This window comes from Octopus sinensis, linkage group LG1 (assembly GCF_006345805.1).
Source record: "Octopus sinensis linkage group LG1, ASM634580v1, whole genome shotgun sequence".
NCBI classification, from domain to species: Eukaryota; Metazoa; Mollusca; class Cephalopoda; order Octopoda; family Octopodidae; genus Octopus; species Octopus sinensis.
The window spans coordinates 130325610-130344875 of NC_042997.1; the positions used below are offsets into that span (position 1 = coordinate 130325610).

Sequence of the window (19266 nt, forward strand, 5' to 3'; positions counted from 1 at the left end):
TACAGAAACTTCCGAATGTGAATTCGATGCCGATGGCGGACATCATATCTCGGGCACGCATACTAGTTTCGTGCAGCAGGATGACGTCGGTAGCAGTGACTGCAACGTCGAAAAGTGGCCCAGCTAGGAGCAGCGGAGAGGGGCTAAAGAAAGAACATGTGCGCCCGTTCAAAGGACAGTGTTTCCGGTGCCAAGGTCCACACATGGTGCGTGACTGCGTGTCACCCAAGCCTGAGGTGATTTGCCACCGGTGTCGAGAGCCGGGGCATATAGCCAGCGAGTGTCTGTGGGGAAACGGACTGCGGGAGACTACTGCGCCGGTAGTTGTCCCTTTGGATCTGTCGGGGCGCGTTTATCATCGCTACCTGTGGTCGACATTCTGGTGAAGGGGAAGATGTCGCGAGCCCTTGTGGACATGGGCTGTACAACGACCCTGATGACTACAGAAGTGGCAGAGACGTGGAGTGGAGGAAGCAGTGTTAGGGCTGTCGACGGAAGAGAAGTACACTGCGAAGGGGTTACAGATGCACAGATTGTAGTGCAGGGACTACAGCTGACGTTGCGAGTGATTGTGGTTGGTCACTTGGTGGACGAGATTGACGTGGTGATGGGGATGGATGCAATCACCCGCTTGGGAGGTGTCACCGTTAACGAGGCTGGTGTAACGTTTGGGTTAGCGGGGAAACCATGTAGGGCGAGACCATGCACCGGCGACAACCATGAGGAAAAGGATGCTGCACACACCATTGAAGACCAGGATTTTCGGGCTGTCTTTGATGGCAAGAGGTGGACAGTGGAGTGGCACTGGAAGGGAGAGCCCCCGATGTTAAAGAATAAAGTGGGCTGCTATCAGCATACTCTAAAAGGAGATGTCAGAAGTGAGTTCGAGGGGGAGGTGGAGCGGTGGATTAAGGAGGGCATATTGATCACTTGGGAAAAAGAAGAGAGCGGAGTCCTGCCACTGATGGCGGTGATACAGCCCACAAAGCATAAGGTGGACAAAACCGTGATACCAGCAATGGAGGTCATAGGCCACCTGAAGAGTTTTGGACTGATCGCCAAGCCGCCAGAGGCAATGGAGGGAGGTGCTGCACTGGGCCTCAAGCTATGGAGAGACAAGGCCGGCGCGTTGGTGTTCCGGCGAGGGAATGAGGTCCCTGAACTGGGCGCCAGCATGAATAGACGGGAACTGTTCTCTGTGTGTGGGAAGCTGGTGGGACATTACCCGATTGGAGGTTGGCTCCGAACAGCATGTAGCTTCATCAAGAGACGAGCCGAAGGAGTGAAGTGGAATGATAGAGTGGGGGAGAGGATGATCGACATGATGCAAGAAGTCTTGGTCAGAGTAGGAACAGAGGACCCAGTGAGGGGCAGCTGGTATGTTCCCAAATCAAAGAGCGGGATCGTATGGTGTGACGCCAGTAGCATTGCAATAGGGGTTGTCTTAGAAGTGGGAGGTGTCATGGTGGAAGATGCAGCCTGGCTCAGGAAGACGGATGACTGCAATCATATCAACGTGGCAGAGTTGGATGCCGTGTTGAAGGGGGTGAACCTAGCCTTGAAGTGGGGGTTGCACACCATAGAAATCAGGACTGATTTGGCCACTGTACTTGGTTGGGCGACAGCATTCATCACCGATGAGCGGAGGGTGCGGACCAAAGGGGCTGCAGAGATGCTGGTAAAGCGTCGATTGGGAATACTGCGTGAACTAACCACTGAGTTCAATCTGAAGCTGAGCGTGATCTTTGTGCCTTCCGAGAAGAACAGGGCAGACGTCCTGACCAGGGTAAAGCGAGCCTGGTTGCAGGTGCCAGAGGATGTGAAGCAGGCTGTAGCTGCAGTATGCCGTCTGAGCGACTCGGAGTTGCGGAGACTGCACACCATGCATCACATGGGTGTGGACAGGACATTGTTCCTAGCCAGAAAAGTTGACTCCGACGTAACAAGACAGAGCGTGCAGAGAGTGGTTAGCAGTTGTGACAGGTGCCAGTCCATCGATCCTGCTCCAGTCGTACATGAAGCGGGAAGTATTCCAGTGGACCAGGACTGGAAACGACTGGCGGTGGACATAACACACTACCGGCAGGGGACATACCTCTCAATGGTTGACTGCGGACCGGGGCGGTTGGCCATATGGAGGGAGATGAAGACGGGGACCGCAGAAGAAATTGTGAAAGTGTTGAATGAGATATTCCTGGAACGAGGCCCCGTGGATGAACTGCTTCTGGACAATGGCACTGCATTTCACTCGGATGTGCTGAAAGAAATGCTTGATGAGTGGAAGGTCAACCGCTTCTTCAGGGCGGCATACCGGCCAAGTGGAAATGGGGTGGTGGAAAGGCATCATCGTACCATCAAGGCCAAGGCAGAGAGGGGTCACATTTCACCAATCGAGGCCGTGTTTTGGTACAATATGTCGCCCAGATCAGGACAGGCTGAGGAGTCGGTGCCACACAGGGCAATATTCAGGTACGAGTGGAGGCATCCATGTACTACATCAATGCGATCCGGGGCAGAGGAAGAGCACGCCTTCGTGCAGGTCGGGGAGGAAATCTGGGTAAAACCCTCAAATGCACGGTGTACATCACAATGGGGAAAGGGGACAATAACATCTGTAAATTCAAAGAATAACATCTCGGTCGATGGTATGCCACGCCACGTTTTGGATATACGGAGGGTTGTCCATGCCTCAGAGGATGGGACCAGCAGCAGTGGGCAAGATGAAAACAACACCAGTAGACAGGATGATGAGGCCAGCAGCAACATACCAGGAACAAGTTCTAGGGTTGCACCGCGACCACAGAGGGAACGGCACCCTCCTCTCTGGTTGGCTGATTATGAAACCAGTTAAGGTGCGGGAGCAGAGAGCAAGTGAGAAAGCCGGTTCAGTGATCTGTAGATCAGGGGGGCGTGTGGTGTCGGTGGAGAGGATGACAGATGGGGGAGGGCGGAAGTAGGGCTTGCAGGGCGCATGCGCGGTAGGAAGCGGAAGCGGCGAGGGACAACGCACGTGTGGCATCGACCAAGCAGGAGTTGCAGCTGAGACGAGGAAGGCACAAGACGTATCAAGCTGGCTGAGAGAGATCTGAACTTCGCTGCGTTTCGGTAGACTAATCTTTGCCGAGATAAGGCCTAATTGTATTTCCATTCTCCTTTTTTCTGTTGTCCTCTTTCATCATTCACACCACATATATATATATATAAATTATAACTGTAAAACTGTCATCTATGTTTGACTTTTATGTGTCTCCTTATCAGCTTGCTGAACAACAAGGGATTGATGTTGATACAATGGTGATAGCACTTGAGAACGTAGATGAATCAGTTACTCCAATGGAATGGATCCAGACCCAGTGGCCAGATTATATCACAACTGCTACAGTCTTGATTGTTAACCGAATTGGAGTCCAGTTTCATAAAGAAGACGTAACCTGTGCCTTGAAGAAGCATAAAGGCAATGTAGAAAAAGCTGTCGAAGAATGTACTCATTCTTATCAAAAAAAGGTAACTTCACTAAAATGTTTTCTTCATGTGGTATAACATAATTGACAATTCATTCAATCAAATTCGATGACTGGCATCTGTGTTAGCGGGGTGCAAAGGGCGCCATACGAGTGTGATTGTTGACAGAGCGGCTAACCGACTTCCGTGCCAGTGGCACATAAAAGGCACCATTCGAGTGTGATCATTACCAGCGTCGCCTTACTGGCACTCGAACCCTGTGCTAGTAGGGTGCTAAGAGCACCATCTGAGCGTGATCGTTGCCAGAGCAGCTAACTGGCTTCCGTGCCGGTGGCACATAAAAGGCGCCTTTCGAGTGTGATCGTTACCAGCATCGCCTCACTGGCACCTGTGCCGGTGGCATGTGTAAAAAGATTTGAGCGAGGTCATTGCCAGTACCGCCTGACTGCCCCCCGTGCCGGTGGCACGTAAAAGCACCCACTACACTTTTGGAGTGGTTGGCGTTAGGAAGGGCACCAGCTGTAGAAACTCTGCCAGATCAAGATTGGAGCCTGGTGCAGTCATCTGGTTTGCCAGCCCTCAGTCAAATCGTCCAACCCATGCTGTCATAGAAAGCGGATGTTAAACGATGATGATGATGATATTACACAACACTGTTATGTACCTAGAATTTATTGTAGACAGCATTGTTATGCAACCAACAATTCAGTTATGTTACATAACCTTATAATGCAATCCACAACCTGTTCATGTTGCACAATATTGTTATACAACTAACAATCCATTTTTGTTGCACAACATTGTCACATGCATAATCATACTTCCTATTCCTACTCTAATATTCTTATGATGTCTTGCACTTTTTAACTCAAGCAAGCACAAACTGCTGCTACATTAGTAAAACTAGCCATATCCTTAAATAATATTACATATATTTTATCAACTGTAGTTATGTCTGTTACTAAGTGGTGTATCTAGCAGTAAGTGATTGTGTCTAACACTGATTGACTGACATGTCAGGCAGTTATGCCCGCTACTCATGGCTTTGTTTGTTAAATGCTAATACCACGTAATTGTATCTATGTTCTTGTTCTGTCACTGGGTGACTGTGTGTGTTACTGGATGACTTCTGTCACTGGGTCTCAGTGTCTTATTGCGTGACTGTTTATTGGTGGATGACTGTCTGTTACTGCGTGACTATGCCAACAACAGACTGTGACAATAGGTTACTGTGTCTGATGATAGCTGACTGTCTGTGGTCAATGGTATTTGCCAGCAGGTGATTGTCTGTCTGTCTTTGTGGCACAATGTTTGTCTCTGGGTTACTATCAGTGAGTGACTGAGTGACTCACTAGTTGATTGTGTCTGTCATAGAATGATAATTCTTGTACCTGTTATAGTTATTGAAACTATGTCTTGGGAGTATACTAATTTTTTAAAAATTTTATTCACTTATATGTATTTTTTGTTTTTTCAGCTTAGAAAGTCGCAAGAATTTGGCAATTTCTCTGAAGAAGATTTCAAACAAGCTTTTCAGAAACATAGTGGAGATGTTGATCTAATACTCCAAGAGTTATTTACACCTAGTTTAGATGAATATGAGAAAAGAATTTGGGCTATAAATGAGCCTCTCAATCGTTCGTTATCAGCTGACTTAATTAACCTTTTAAAAGACAATCAAGTAGATGTCCAAGTAAGTTCTGCAACAATTCCATCAATTACTTATTTCGTCTAGATATCCATTTTTAACAGAAGATTACATTACATTATTAATCTAATTATATTGTAGCCTTTTCTGACTTTACATGATGTAGTGGTAATACCTATTTCTTTACTACCCACAAGGGGCTAAACACAGAGAAGACAAACAAGGACAGACAAACAGATTAAGTCAATTATATCGACCCCAGTGCATAACTGGTACTTATTTAATCGACCCTGAAAGAATGAAAAACAAAGTCGACCTTTTGAACTCAGAACGTAGCGGCAGACGAAATACCGCTAAGCATTTTGCCTGGTGTGCTAATGTTTCTGCCAGCTCACTACCTTTGTGGTGGTGATACCACTGACTGGGGAGTGATGTTACTGATTTGGGTCAAAGTGTCATTGATTGGGTGGTGATGTCACTGAATAGGGTCAAGATGTCACTTAGTGTCTAAGGTAGGATAGGCACTCAGTAGAATCAGGATTTCATTGGAAGGAAGTGGGTGATGTCTCTTAGTGAGGTGAAGATGCTATTTAGTCTGAATTGTTGTTTCATTGTAGAATTCTCTGCAACTACTTTGGAAATTGTTTTATTTCCTCAACATCCCTTATTTTATTTGACTTTGAAAGAAGTACACTTGATTCTACTATTTCAAAGATTTACTATTCACCCCATCCCACACACATTAATGTATCCACTTTCTGTTATTTTCAACAGCATGTAGAATTGATATCAACTGGTATTTATAACTTCAAAGAACTGACAAAATTATTTTTAAAACTAGGTCATTGACAAGATTTGAGTGTATTTTCATTTAATAAACTAGTAAGGTAAAAGTGCATCAAGTATTGATTGATAAGGGTAGTTATAACATGTCAATTGAGTATCTATGTCTCCTCCAGGTTTAGTATATGTGGAAGTATGTAAGATATTTTCACTCATAGTATGTGTGTGTGTGTGTGTGTGCGTGTGTCTATATTTTACCAGGCACCGAAAGAGCATAAAATAAGAGCTGAAAAATGTCATTTGCTACATATTCACCCTCTCATATTTTTATCAGTTTCATTATTTTATTTCTTTTCAGAGACGTGTTAGGGCAGCCTATTCTGAAATTGCATTCAAAGGTTGGCGCCGAGCTGAATATGTTGTAGGTATTATTGACAAAAGTCTCCAAACTCTTGAGAACTGTGATATTGCTGATATTGTTGAAATAGTGCAGAATACAACTAGTATGGACCTTGCTTTGAAACAGTTGAGAATTGAATGCAAAATCTGCTTTAATTCTCACCCCCAAACCAAAGTAAGTATCACACACACACACAGAATCCACTGTAAAAAACACTACACATTACAACCATATTAGAATATACCCTACAAACTACTACACTGCACTCACTACAAACCACACAACACACTATAATCTACAGAGTGCACTGCAAACAGCACAATACACTCCTCAAACAACATAATACAAACTACAAAAAACACAACACACCACCTGCTACAACCTATAGAGTACAATATATACTAACCCATGCTTTCTTAAGATTCTCCATCTTTATTATTTGATGGATATTTTACCTTAATTTCTGGACCATTTGATTGCTAGAGATCTCAGCTTTGATTGTAGATGGGACAAGTAAATGTTTGGTTGGAGAAGCCACGTGTAACTATGTTTGTTTGCTTCTTTTCTCACTTCTCTGAATAGTACTGAGTGTGTTTCTCCTATATATCTTCAGTCCCTGTTTGGCAGTGACTCTGTTAAAGGGAAGATCAATTAGCAATATCTTCCAGTCTTGAAAGACTGATTCTACATCTTTTCAAAGTGATCTTCAGTTAATCTTTGAACTGCTTTTTTGGTTCTTCAGCCTAGTGTTGCCCATCATGTACTTGCAGGAGATCCTGATGTGAATTACGTATCTGAGTCATCTTAGTTGATGCCTGTATCTTGTGGGTTCAATGCTGGCATTGGTATTGGCTCCATGAAGGATTTCTCTGTGCATAAACATATCTTGCTAGGTAATTGAAAGGATCTTCTGGAAGCACTGGATGTTAAAGGTCTTCAGCATCTTCCTTTTAATTACATTTTGGTAGAATACATTTAGATATTTACCTGTATTGCAATTATCAGCAGCAGTAATATAACAGTCACTAGCTCCCAACACAATATTCACCAAACCAACAACCACAAACAACATCACTGGAGGCTACCTGTGCATATATGATCTATATTACTATACAACTTGTGACCGTTCTTCCTATAGAATTTTCTTATCCATGTTTCTACTTTACAGCAAGTCATCTATCCCTATCCACTTTTCATCCCTCTCAACTGGCACAAAGCCACCCCCATCAGTACTACTCCACACCCCCAGCTGAGGGTTTTTTTGTCTTGCAAGTTACTTGGTGACCCTGTCAGTGCTGGTCCCACATAAAAAGCACTGGTGCTAGTGCCATGTAAATATCACTCAGTACACACCGTAAAAGTGGTTGGCATTAGGAAGGGCATTCAACCAGAGAAACCATGCCAAAACAGACTATGGAACCTGATGTGGCTCCTGGCCTTATCAGCTCCTGTCAAACTGTCCAACCCATGCCAGCATGGAAAACACACATTAAATGACGATGATAGGTGCAGGAGTGGCTGTGTGGTAAAAAGCTTGCTTCCCAACCACATGGCCCCGGGTTCAGTTCCACTGCATGGCACATTGGGCACATTGGGCAAATGTCTTCTACTATAGCCTCGGGCCAACCAAAACCTTCTGAGTGGATTTGATAGATGGAAACTGAAAGAATTCTGCTGTATATATATATATGTATTTGTTCCCCCAACTTTGCTTAAGAACCAATACTGATGTGTTTACATCCCCGTAACATAGCGGTTCAGCAAAAGAGACCGATAGAATAAGTACTAGGCTTACAAAGAATAAGTCCTGGAGTTGATTTGTTCGACTAAAGGTGATGCTCCAGCGTGGCTGCAATCAAATGACTGAAACAAGTAAAAGAATAAAAGAATGGTGATGTTCTACTCTGTAGCCATTTGAACATCACCATCATCATCATTTGCTTCTTGCCTCCTACTCTTTCTATCACCCTCTTCCTCACTTCTTCCCTCTTTACTTAACCTCCACTTGAGATTTGTTCAAAGCTTATGCCCTTTTTCTCTCTACACCCCCTTTCCCATTTGTTTACCTTGCATCTCACCTACCCCACTTCTTATATTCTGGTCTTTCCCCCAACTCTCATTCATCATTCACTAAGTCAAAACTACAGCAATATCATCTTATTTGTCCTTACTGTCAAACAAAAGGCAAGTGTTCAAAACCTTAGGTTCTTTGCTGCAGTGAAATTTATTGAATTCTACAAATTTTCCTGTAAAATCAGTGTTTACCTTAGCTCTGACCTTTCAACATCTCTCTCTCTCTTTTCAGATTATGACACTTTGTTCGTGTGATTGTAAATTTTGTATTGGATGTTTCCAACAATATTTTGAGCTGAAGATAAATAATGAACCTGTTGTTACTTGGACTTGTCCTATATGTAGCTTACCTGAACTTAGTGAATCTGACACAGTTCGTAATTATTTCAACATTTTAGGCATCCAGGTAAGCATCTTGTACAATGTTCTGTTATTTTCATTCACCTTTGATGATTTCATCATCATCATCATCATCATTTAACGTCCGCTTTCTATGCTGGCATGGGTTGGACGATTTGACTGAGGTCTGGCGAACCAGACTCCAATCTGATCTGGCAGAGTTTCTACAGCTGGATGCCCTTCCTTACGCCAACCACTCCGAGAGTGTAGTGGGTGCTTTTACGTGCCACCGGCATGAGGGCCAGTTTGGTGGTACTGGCAACGGCCACGCCCAAATGGTGCTTTTTACGTGCCACCTGAACAGGAGCCAGTCCAGTGGCACTGGCGACGGCCTCGCTCGAATATTTCACATGCCACAAGCACAAGTGCTAGTAAGGTGACGTGGTAACGATCACGCTCGAATGGTGTGCTTAACGTGCCATCGGCACAAAGGCCAGCTTGTTGCTCTGGCAATGATCTCACTCGTATGGTACTCTAAGCGCTCCACTAGCAACGGATGCCAGTCACCGAATTTGATTTCGACTTCGATTTGATTTCAACTTCGATATTTGATTTCAACTTCAACTTTAAATGTCTTTAACCCTTTCATTACCATATTTCTATTGAGATACTCTGCTTTTGTTTTGATTAATTTTGAAAATAATGAACAACTCTGTAAAATAACTTTTTTATTGTTAAGCTGGTGTTAGGAACATATTTTTTCCATCAAAATTTCTGAAATATAATTCTGATCTCTTTGAAACAAGGAATTTATATCAGAAGCAAGAGTGTTCTCTGGTGGGTTGGTATCAAGAGAGTTAAGTATTGAAAACATCATCAGCATTCTTGGCAGACACCCATAAAATTATTAACTATCTTACTAACAATAACTCTGAGCACCTTTTCAAACTCCATCTGTTTAACACCTGTGGACATGTTTACAGTCAGCTCCCATGACTTTTGGAAACATTTTTTCACGCTAAGAGTTGCTGAAGCATGGAACAAACTGCCGGCATCAGTTGTTAGTTGTCGGAGCACTGCATCTTTCAAAACTTCCATGCTTCCTGAGATTCGCCAACACTACACCTGATTTTCTCTCCTCCATACACACGCAAGCATGTATCTGACTCATACGCTGTTCACTTCCCAGACATTTGTACATTACTGCAAATGCTTTATACACACTTTTGACAAGTTGTGGTGCACCTGAGCACTGTATACAATAATTTCATTGTTATTATTATTATTACTGCTACAACATTTAACCATTCTAACTGTAAACTCTATTGTCAGCTGCTGTGGTTACTGTTTAACTACAGTCTGCCTCTTGATTCAACAGACTTATGATAAGAGGTATTCCATCTAACATCATTCCACCTTTTCTCCAGGCATAAATTATATCAGACTACATTATCTAATTTGCTTTTTTTTTTTAATACTGTAGGGTGTTAGTTGAAGGATATTTGACAATTATTTCTAGCAGGTCAAATAAGAAAGTCGAAAGCCCCTTGTTGGCTTGCTTCTGTTATGTGATTAGTTTGGCTGGTATTTCATATAACAATAAGCATCTTTATAAATTCACTCACTTTTACATTGAATAATAGTATGAACATGCAAGAGTATCCCTAATCTTGTTCAGAAGTTGAGAAACAAGTATCTTGCCTAAGAATCATATGTCACTCTATATTTTAATTTCGTCTTTTAACCCTTTAACAATCAGATTTATCTATCAAATGTACTGGTTATTTATTCACATTGGTTTGAATTAATCATGCATTATCTTGTAGCATAGAGATTTCAATGATGTGATTGTTTATTTTTAGAATGACGTTGCAGGGTATGGGCGAAAGCCAGATCAAACTGTTTTGGACATAAAAATAGGTAGAATATTTGAACTGGATGTGGCCAGCGTAAGCGCAAAAGTGTTGTCCCATGATTTACCACTCAACACTCACACATACACATTGCATCACTAGTGCTAGCAGCAAAGGGATTGGTTTTTATAGACAAAGAGAAGATTATATAATGGTTATCTCTCAGTAGGACCTTGTATAGTCAGGGTAGAAAATTCTTAAGACTTTCAAAAGTTGAAGAGAAATAGGGTACAGTACTTCAGATATATCATACGAAATTGGTGGGTAGGGTGAATAGTTTTCATAAATCATTTATGAAAGTAGGTGGTTATTATCAGTTAGCTACACTGTTTTTGTCTAACTCTAGGTTAAACTGTGACCAAGAAGATCCTATGATCAAAGGTATTTCATGTATCAATGTCCCGATGTAGTGTTTCGTTTTTAAGATAGTCAGATATGATTTGAGGGCAATTTACCTGTTACTTCTAGCAGAATAATTGACCATATATATGACCAGTTGTTGGCCATAATTGTGTTATGCAATTAGCTAACATATATTGAGTATTAAAAATGTCTGAATATTGATTCTCTTACTCTGTTGTTGCTTTTTACTAATATTTTGAAAATATTTCAAAATGCAAATTTTTCAGATTAAACAAAATAATTTTAGTCATAAGACTAATATGTTGTATGAGACCAAACTACGTGATTGGCACTTACAGAGGGATCCTAACTTCCGCTGGTGTCAGCAGGTGAGTATTGCTCCTTTTGTAGTGTCTTCACTCTGTGTTGTATTCACTTAATTTGTTGACTGAAAAAGAAGCCTGTCGTGTGTGTGTGTGTGTAATGACATTACAGGATAGTTGTAAACAAGTGCCTCTGTTACACATGTGGTTCCTTTGCATCCAGTCTTCCATAAAAACATGCCTGGTTATGGGGAAATCTTACCTCGCTCGGAAACAAGTGAGGCTTAAAAATCTGGAAGAGCCTCAAGATGCAGAAAATCTTCCTGAATGAAATCTTTCTGATACGTGCAAGTACGGAGGAACAGGTGTTAAAATGATTATGATGATAATAAATATGTTATGGCATGGCACTTTCGTACAATTTGTTGAATTTTAATTATATTTTGCTTTTACAAAATATTGTGTGATGGCCTTAATTAGTAGACTGCACATGATATTTAACTTTTTTCCCACATTCTAAATAGGACACTTATATCAATTCCGAGGCTCTAAAACTACCAGCAAGGCTGAGGTTTAGCTTGAATGTCTGCTGGGGAAACATAAAGGTGCCACATAAAAAGTGTTGGTGCCATGTAAAAAACCACCCATCTGTACTAGTGCCACATTAAAAAAACACCCAGTACAGTCTGCAAAGTGTTTACTGTTAGGAGGGGCTCTCAGCTATAGATATCAAGCCAAAATACAGCCAGCTCTAGCCAAACCATCAAGCCCATCATCATCATTGTTCGACCGTGGTCGAGACAATGGAATTTACTATGTTATGCCAGACTTCACAGTCCATCATAGCATTACAGAGGTCCTGTTGCTGGATGCCTGTATCCCTGGAGATTACATCAGGGTAGGAGAGTGTGCGCCCTCTGGTATCGCGAGCAGATGGCTTCCAGAGGAGAAAAGTAGAAATTACCTCGTCTTCAGCTCTACAACAATGTCCAGCAAACTGGACTCTTTTACCTTTCACAAGAGATGATACAGGTGGTAATTTCCCATATATTTGTACTTTGGTTGGATGACGCTTCCACGAGAGATTTTGAGCTCTCATAAGGAGGCGAGTGTAAGTTCCATCCAACCGCCTCACAAACTTCTTTGATAACATCCAGGTTTCTGAGCCATATAGTAGATGGAAAATGGACATTAAATGATGATGATGAGTCCCAGAAAGTTACAGTTGTATATATAGAAGGAGGATCGAGCAAGTTATTTGGTCTACAATTTGGGGATGGAACACAGTAAGGACGTTGAAAGGTGGAGAGAGAGACAGAGAGAGGCAGTCATATTAGGTGTGCTTGGATGGCACACAACTTGTAAGTTTTGAAGACAGAGAGTATTGTATTAGCTATAGAAGTGATGGTGGAGAAGTAGGATAGGGATCTGTTACGGTGGTGACTAAAGGATTACTTAACTGTGAGGTTATTCTGGTGTGTGAAGGGTCTTGAATGGGGGTGGGAGTGTAATGATGTGGTTAATAGTCTGTGTATATAGTAAAGTATATTTTTCAAATGCATTCTAATCATGTGAATATAGAAAAATGTAGTAAGAAGCTTGCTTCCCGACCATGTGCTTCGAGGTTCAGTCCCACTGAGTGGCATCTTCTACAAGTGTCTTCTACTATAGCCTCAGGCAGACCAAAGCCTTGTGAGTGCATTTGGCAGATGGAAACTAATAGAAACTTGTTGAATACATGTGTATATATATATCTTCTGGTCATTTCAATATGTGACCGCGTGTGTATTGTTGGCGATTTTCTTTCTCTGTCTTCCCTTCCTTTGACCTTTCCTTTTTCTATGTTTCTGATGAAGAGCGCTGCTCGAAATGTTAAATCCTCCTTCTTTCTTTCCTTTCCTGAGCATCCAATAACACTATACTTGTTCCACGTCCTCGCGTTGTTGTGTTTTCTCTTTGTTCATTTTTGGATTAACTATGTGTGTGTGTGTGTCCTACTACCGCTTGAAAATCAGGTTGGTGTGTTTATGTCCCCATAACTTAGCAGTTCAGCAAAAGAGGCCAATAGAATAAATACCAGGCTTAAATAAAGAAGTACTGGGGTTGATTCGTTTGACTAAAATTTCTACAAGGTGATGCCCCAGCATGGCTGCAGTCTAATGATAGAAACAAATTAAAGATAAGTGTTTGTATGTGTATTTTTATGTGTATAAGTGTGTGTGCGTGCATGTACTTTGCAAAGAATACAGGAAAATGAAGGGAATTTGCTCCTGTTTACCAGAACACACCAGTATAAGGAAAAAATTATTGAAAATTCATTGTACTTCTTTTTCAGTGTGGTGGTGGTTTTCTGTTTGATGGAAAAGGACTGAAGATGAGTTGTCCATTTTGTAACAGAGCGATGTGTTTTAAATGTGAGAAAGTGGTAAGTTTTTACTTCTCTCTTTTATTATGCTGCAGACGAGATGGATTAAGTTTAGGACCAAAGAGCAGACTACTATCATCTTCTCTCTTAATTTTCATCATGTTTCTATTTTTTGCAAAGTTTCCAGATTTACCTATATCATTCTCTTACACATGCAGGTACAACACTAAATTTCCAGACACTGATGTTCTGGAACTGCTTATATTCTGCACTAATTAATGAGTGGGAACTTCAGATTCTTGCAGCCTCCAGACTAGTTTCTGGTACCTTAAACTTTTATCATTCATACTAATATACAGGCATCTGTATTTCATTTAATTATTTGAAGCAAATTTAACATTTGTTTACTTTAGAGGTGACCACCTCTTATTTGGAAAAGTCAATAATCTGAAAAGGCTTCGGAACCAAAGGTTTTTGGAAAAATTGGTGTTGTACCTGCAGCTTACTATAAATTTAAACTATATCTTGTCTTAGTTCAACTCATAATTAGTGTTAATTTTATCTATTGCTGAAGGTCTTCTCTTAGAATTTAACTTGTGCTTTGTCTGTGAATTATTCAAGTTCAGGAAATACAATCTTACACTTTAATTATAAAAAAATATAGAACATTAATGATAGTCTAGGCATCACCAAGAACTGAGATACCTATTCTGTTTAGGTTGTATAGATGAGGTGATATCTATAATAATAATAAAAGCGAAATTTTGTCTGTCCGTCTGGACCCCCGTATCTCAGTCTATATTTGCTCTACATAACCATATCATACCTTTTTGGAATCAGGATGATCCTGGGATTGAAAATCTTATTTATTTATTGCCCACAAGGGGCTAAACATAGAGGGGACAAACAAGGACAGACAAAAGGATTAAGTCGATTACATCGACCCCAGTGCATAACTGGTACTTAATTTATTGACCCTGAAAGGATGAAAGGCAAAGTCGACCTCGGCAGAATTTGAACTTAGAATGTAATGGCAGACAAAATACTGCTAAGTATTTCGCCCGGCATGCTAACGATTTTGCCAGCTCGCCTGGGATTGAAAATCTGCCCTTCATTTCGTTCTTGAATATCCAGCATTGGGATCTGACTTAAAAACATTTGTGTTGCTATTTCCAGCAGGTAAAGTTTGGCTAATCCATGCCACTTTGGTTGGCGTTTATCACATGATGCCAGAGATCAAGCAGGAGATAAATAACATTTGCTTTGTTAATTTTATGCCAAGATAAGAACTTTGGGACAAATTGGCCAACTGTCCTTAACCTCTAATCAAACACCATGGAGGCATATATTCATTATAGAAATATTATAGTCATGCTATTTAGATCTCTTTAGTTTTGGGCAACAGGCCCGATTAGCCCTCTACAGGAGGAAGCTTAAAAGTCCGCACAGTGTGGCTTTTAAGCTAGTAACAGATATTACTTGCTTCATCTGATGCCAAGATATTTAATGATATTGCTATGCATCACTATTCCTTCTATCTCACTTCCTGTCTTCCTTTTCTGTAAAGACATGGGAAGAAGTGATGGTGCCAAACTAAGATTAAAAAAGAAGACTCCCACAAGAGATGAGAAATCAGGCAGATATATCCAACCTTTATAACACCGTAGAAAAATGTTAAATATTGTTGATGCTGATATGATGTTTATTGTTGTTGCCTACTACTAAATGTTGTCTTCTGTTTCAGTGGGGTGATCAGCACCAGAATCTAAGTTGTGAAAAATACAATGAATGGTTGATTAATAACCATCCAGAAAATCAAGCACAAGGTCTTGAAATAATACTCAAAAAGAATGGAATTAGTACGTATTTAAGTTTTCACCCTAAAACTTTTCACCCACAGCTCTCCTCATCCATCCATAGTACATGACCATACCAATGCAAACGTCTCTCTTGCACACCACATCTGATGCTTCTTATGTCCAACATTTCTCCCAGGGCGTCCTGTTTCTATATGTAGCACAATCTATTCTATACCTTATCTATATGTTTACATACACACAAACAAATAATTGTTACTACCTCTTCTATTTCAGTCTGTCCACAATGTAAATACGTTTACTTCCTAAGTAAAGGTGGTTGTATTCATTTTACCTGCAAAGAATGCCGACATCAGTTTTGTTCTGGCTGCCAGAAAAAATTTTACTCAAAAGATGTAAGTCATATATTTAAATTATGTTTGCTGATCTGTAGATTTGTCATTTAAGGAGTGAATACCAGTGTTTAATAGATTGCAGACTTATTTTACTCTTTTCCTATTCACAGTGGTCTAGACAAACTGATCTCTTTGACAAGTAGTAACAGAAATACCACTGTCTAGGCACTTTTCTGCTAGATATATGCCATGTATTCTATCTTGCCTTCATATATATATATATATTATATATATATATATATATATATATATATATATATATATATATGTATATGTGTGTGTGTGTGTATATATATATATCATCATCGTTTAACGTCCGCTTTCCATGCTAGCATGGGTTGGACTGCTAGTGTATATATATATATCAGCTTCATCATTAGCCTTTAACGTCCTCTCTCCATGCTGGCATGGGTTAGATAGTTTGACTAGAGTTGATGAGCCAGAGAGCTGCACCTGGTTCCAGTCTGATTTGGCATGGTTTCTACAACTGGATGCCCTTCCTAATGCTAACCAGCAATGACCATGGCAATTATTCACAGATGGGTGCCATTTACATAACACCGGCAATGACCACGATTCTGATTCATGGGTACCATTTGCATGGCACCACCAATGATCATGATTCCTGGGTACCAATTTACATGGCACCATTTTACATGGTACTGGCATTGACCACGATGATTCATAGGTGCCATCTACATGGTACCATCAATGACCACAACTATGATTCATGGGTGTCATTTACATAGCACTGGCAGTGACCAAGACTACGATTTCACTTGGCCTGATGAGTCTTCTCATGCACATCATATTGCCAGAGATTTTGGGTCACTTGTCATCATCTCTCTGAGGTCCAAAGTTCATAGATCATGCTTCACCACCTCATCCCATGTCTTTCTGGGTTTATCTCTACCACAAGTTCCCTCCACAGTTAGAGATCAACGCTCTTTACAACTTTTTCATCCATATGCATCATATGACCATACCAACTGAGTTGTCTCTCTTGCACACCACGTCTGTCAAGATGCTTACACTCTGTTGTACATACACATCGACATTGTACATCCAGCGAAGCATACTATCGTCATTTCTTTCAAGCCGACACATGTCTTCGGCAGTCACAGGCCCACTTCACTGCCATGTAGCATGGTTACTTGCACACAGGCGCCATACAGTCTGCCTTTCACTCTTAGGGAGAGGCTCTTTGTTACTAACAGAGGTACGAGGTCTCTGAACTTTGCCTAGTATATTCTTATTCTAGCAGTTACACTCTTGGAGCATTCACCTCCACTACTAACTTGGTCATCTAGATAATGGACGCTATCAACTATCTCTAGCTTACCTCTCTGGCATTTGATGGAGTCTATTTTTTGTACATTTGTGGTGTTAATTGTACCTGTGCACCTGCCACACACAGTGACTAGTTTCCCATTTTAACCTTCCTTTGGTATTGCTGCACCGCTTATGTATCCATAGCTTATACTGGGTACATCTTAAGGAGTTTCTACCTATATATATATATATATATATATTTTTTGAGAGAAGATTAAATGTTAAGATTGAGAAAAGAACCTTTTTAGAAAGCTGAAAGACAATAACCTTTCGGAAGTGGTTTCACAAAATGTGTGTGGGCTTTGGTTTTATAGATATGCAAGTGCTTTCAATTCTTAACGTTTTCAAGCATGTGTTATTGTATATTGTGGAAGTTGTTTTCAGTCAAATTGTTGTTGACTGTTTCTGGTTTAGTTTTGGATTCAGGGATTGCACCTAGATGCATACCATGTAGTAATCATCTGGACACCTATGCACAAGGAAAATTTATAATTTTCCTTCTTCATAAAATAAATGAAGAGAATGATCTTCTCCGGAAGGTAAAAGAAGAATATTTCATAAAATTTCTGAGTCCAAAACTGAACCGGAAATAGTCAACAACAATTTTACTGAAAACAACTTTCACTATATACAATAACACGTGCTTGAAAACGTTAAGGACTCTGTAAAGTGATTAGCATTAGGAAGGGCATCCAGCTATAGAAATCATGCCAAAACTGACATGGAGCCCAGGTATCTCTTCAACTGGCCAGCTCTTGACAAATTGTCCAACCCATGCCAGCATGGAAAGCAGACGTTAAATGATGATGATTAAAGATGAAATATGTTTTGATGTCTCAAGGACAGCCTTTGTCTTGATCTTTCCAAAAAGGATTTTCAACTCAATATTTACATGCTATTATAGTTTTATATATGCTCTAAGAATCAATTCCAAGAAAGAATTAGGTATATTGGTCAAGCTTTACACGCATCAACAGACATACGCTATGCTGTTCAAAAAGCAAAATGAAGAAAAGAATTTGTCCTTTTCTGATCATGAAATGGAGATCTTGTGTTTGTACCTGATGGCATGTTTGTCTTGTGCTTTTGCATATTGTCTTCAACGAGAATTCTCTCCCAAGACTATTTGCACAGCAGAAGGTCTTCCCACAACTGGGTGTACTTGACTGTTTTTAGATATGGCTTTACACAGTTTCCCATGATTTGAAAGCTATTTTGCTGCTATTTCTGGCAGGTTGAGAATCTACATAGAAGTGCCCTCATTAGCTCAATATCTTTTTTTATTTAGAACTGTATGAAAATAATGATTTAATTTAAAATATTTATTGTTTCATTCTAATATTAAATGTATTTTAAAATTTGCATCTATCACTTCACTAGGAATGCAAAAAATTCAAAAGCTGTTGCACAAAAGGTATCCATGCCCACCATCCAAGAAATTGTTTATATTACCTGCGAGACAACTCTATTGGAGACCTGCAGAAATTACTTCAGGTAAGTTTGAAATGTAACTGTGCTGGTGGTGGTGGTGGTTTATATTACATTGAGGTATTTAGAATAATATCTTTTCCAAATATCAAGTTGTTTTGAAGTGTCTCATACCAAAATTGTTTCTCCAAAGTGGCACCTCTCTTAGTTTTAACTCTTCATCATCACTTTAGGGTTAAAGTCCACCTTTCCATGTTTGCATAGGTCAGATGGAATAGGGAACATGTCTGCTTGATTTCAAAGATTAATTCAGAGAGTTAAAATTCTGTACCTGGTTCAAGATGCCTAGCCATTCAACTGTGAAGTGAACAATACTGGCACTTCGTCAGTTATGACAATGAGAGTTCTATCTGATCCACTCAACAGAACAGCCTACTTGTGAAATTAATATGCGAGTGGCTGAGCACTCCACAGACACGTGTACCCTTAATGTAATTCTCAGGGAGATTCAGCATGAAAGAATGTAACAAGGCTGGCCCTTTGAAATTCAGGTACTATTCATTTTTGCCAGCTGAGTGAACTGGAGTCAGTGTGAAATAAAGTGTCTTGCTCAAGGACACCACACACCACCGAGAATCAAACTCAC

General features: G+C 40.6%; 1 protein-coding gene across 1 annotated transcript in view; it reads left to right on the top strand.

The window, feature by feature from the left end:
- Window positions 1-19266, top strand: part of LOC115215038 (E3 ubiquitin-protein ligase RNF31) — a 69079-nt gene that overhangs the window by 41470 nt on the left and 8343 nt on the right. Inside the window, exons 11-19 of the mRNA XM_029784175.2 lie at window positions 3259-3504; window positions 4940-5155; window positions 6252-6467; window positions 8599-8772; window positions 11248-11349; window positions 13619-13708; window positions 15393-15507; window positions 15742-15860; window positions 18573-18686. Of these exons, the coding sequence (XP_029640035.1) occupies window positions 3259-3504; window positions 4940-5155; window positions 6252-6467; window positions 8599-8772; window positions 11248-11349; window positions 13619-13708; window positions 15393-15507; window positions 15742-15860; window positions 18573-18686 (1392 nt within the window). The remainder of the gene's footprint in view (window positions 1-3258; window positions 3505-4939; window positions 5156-6251; window positions 6468-8598; window positions 8773-11247; window positions 11350-13618; window positions 13709-15392; window positions 15508-15741; window positions 15861-18572; window positions 18687-19266) is intronic.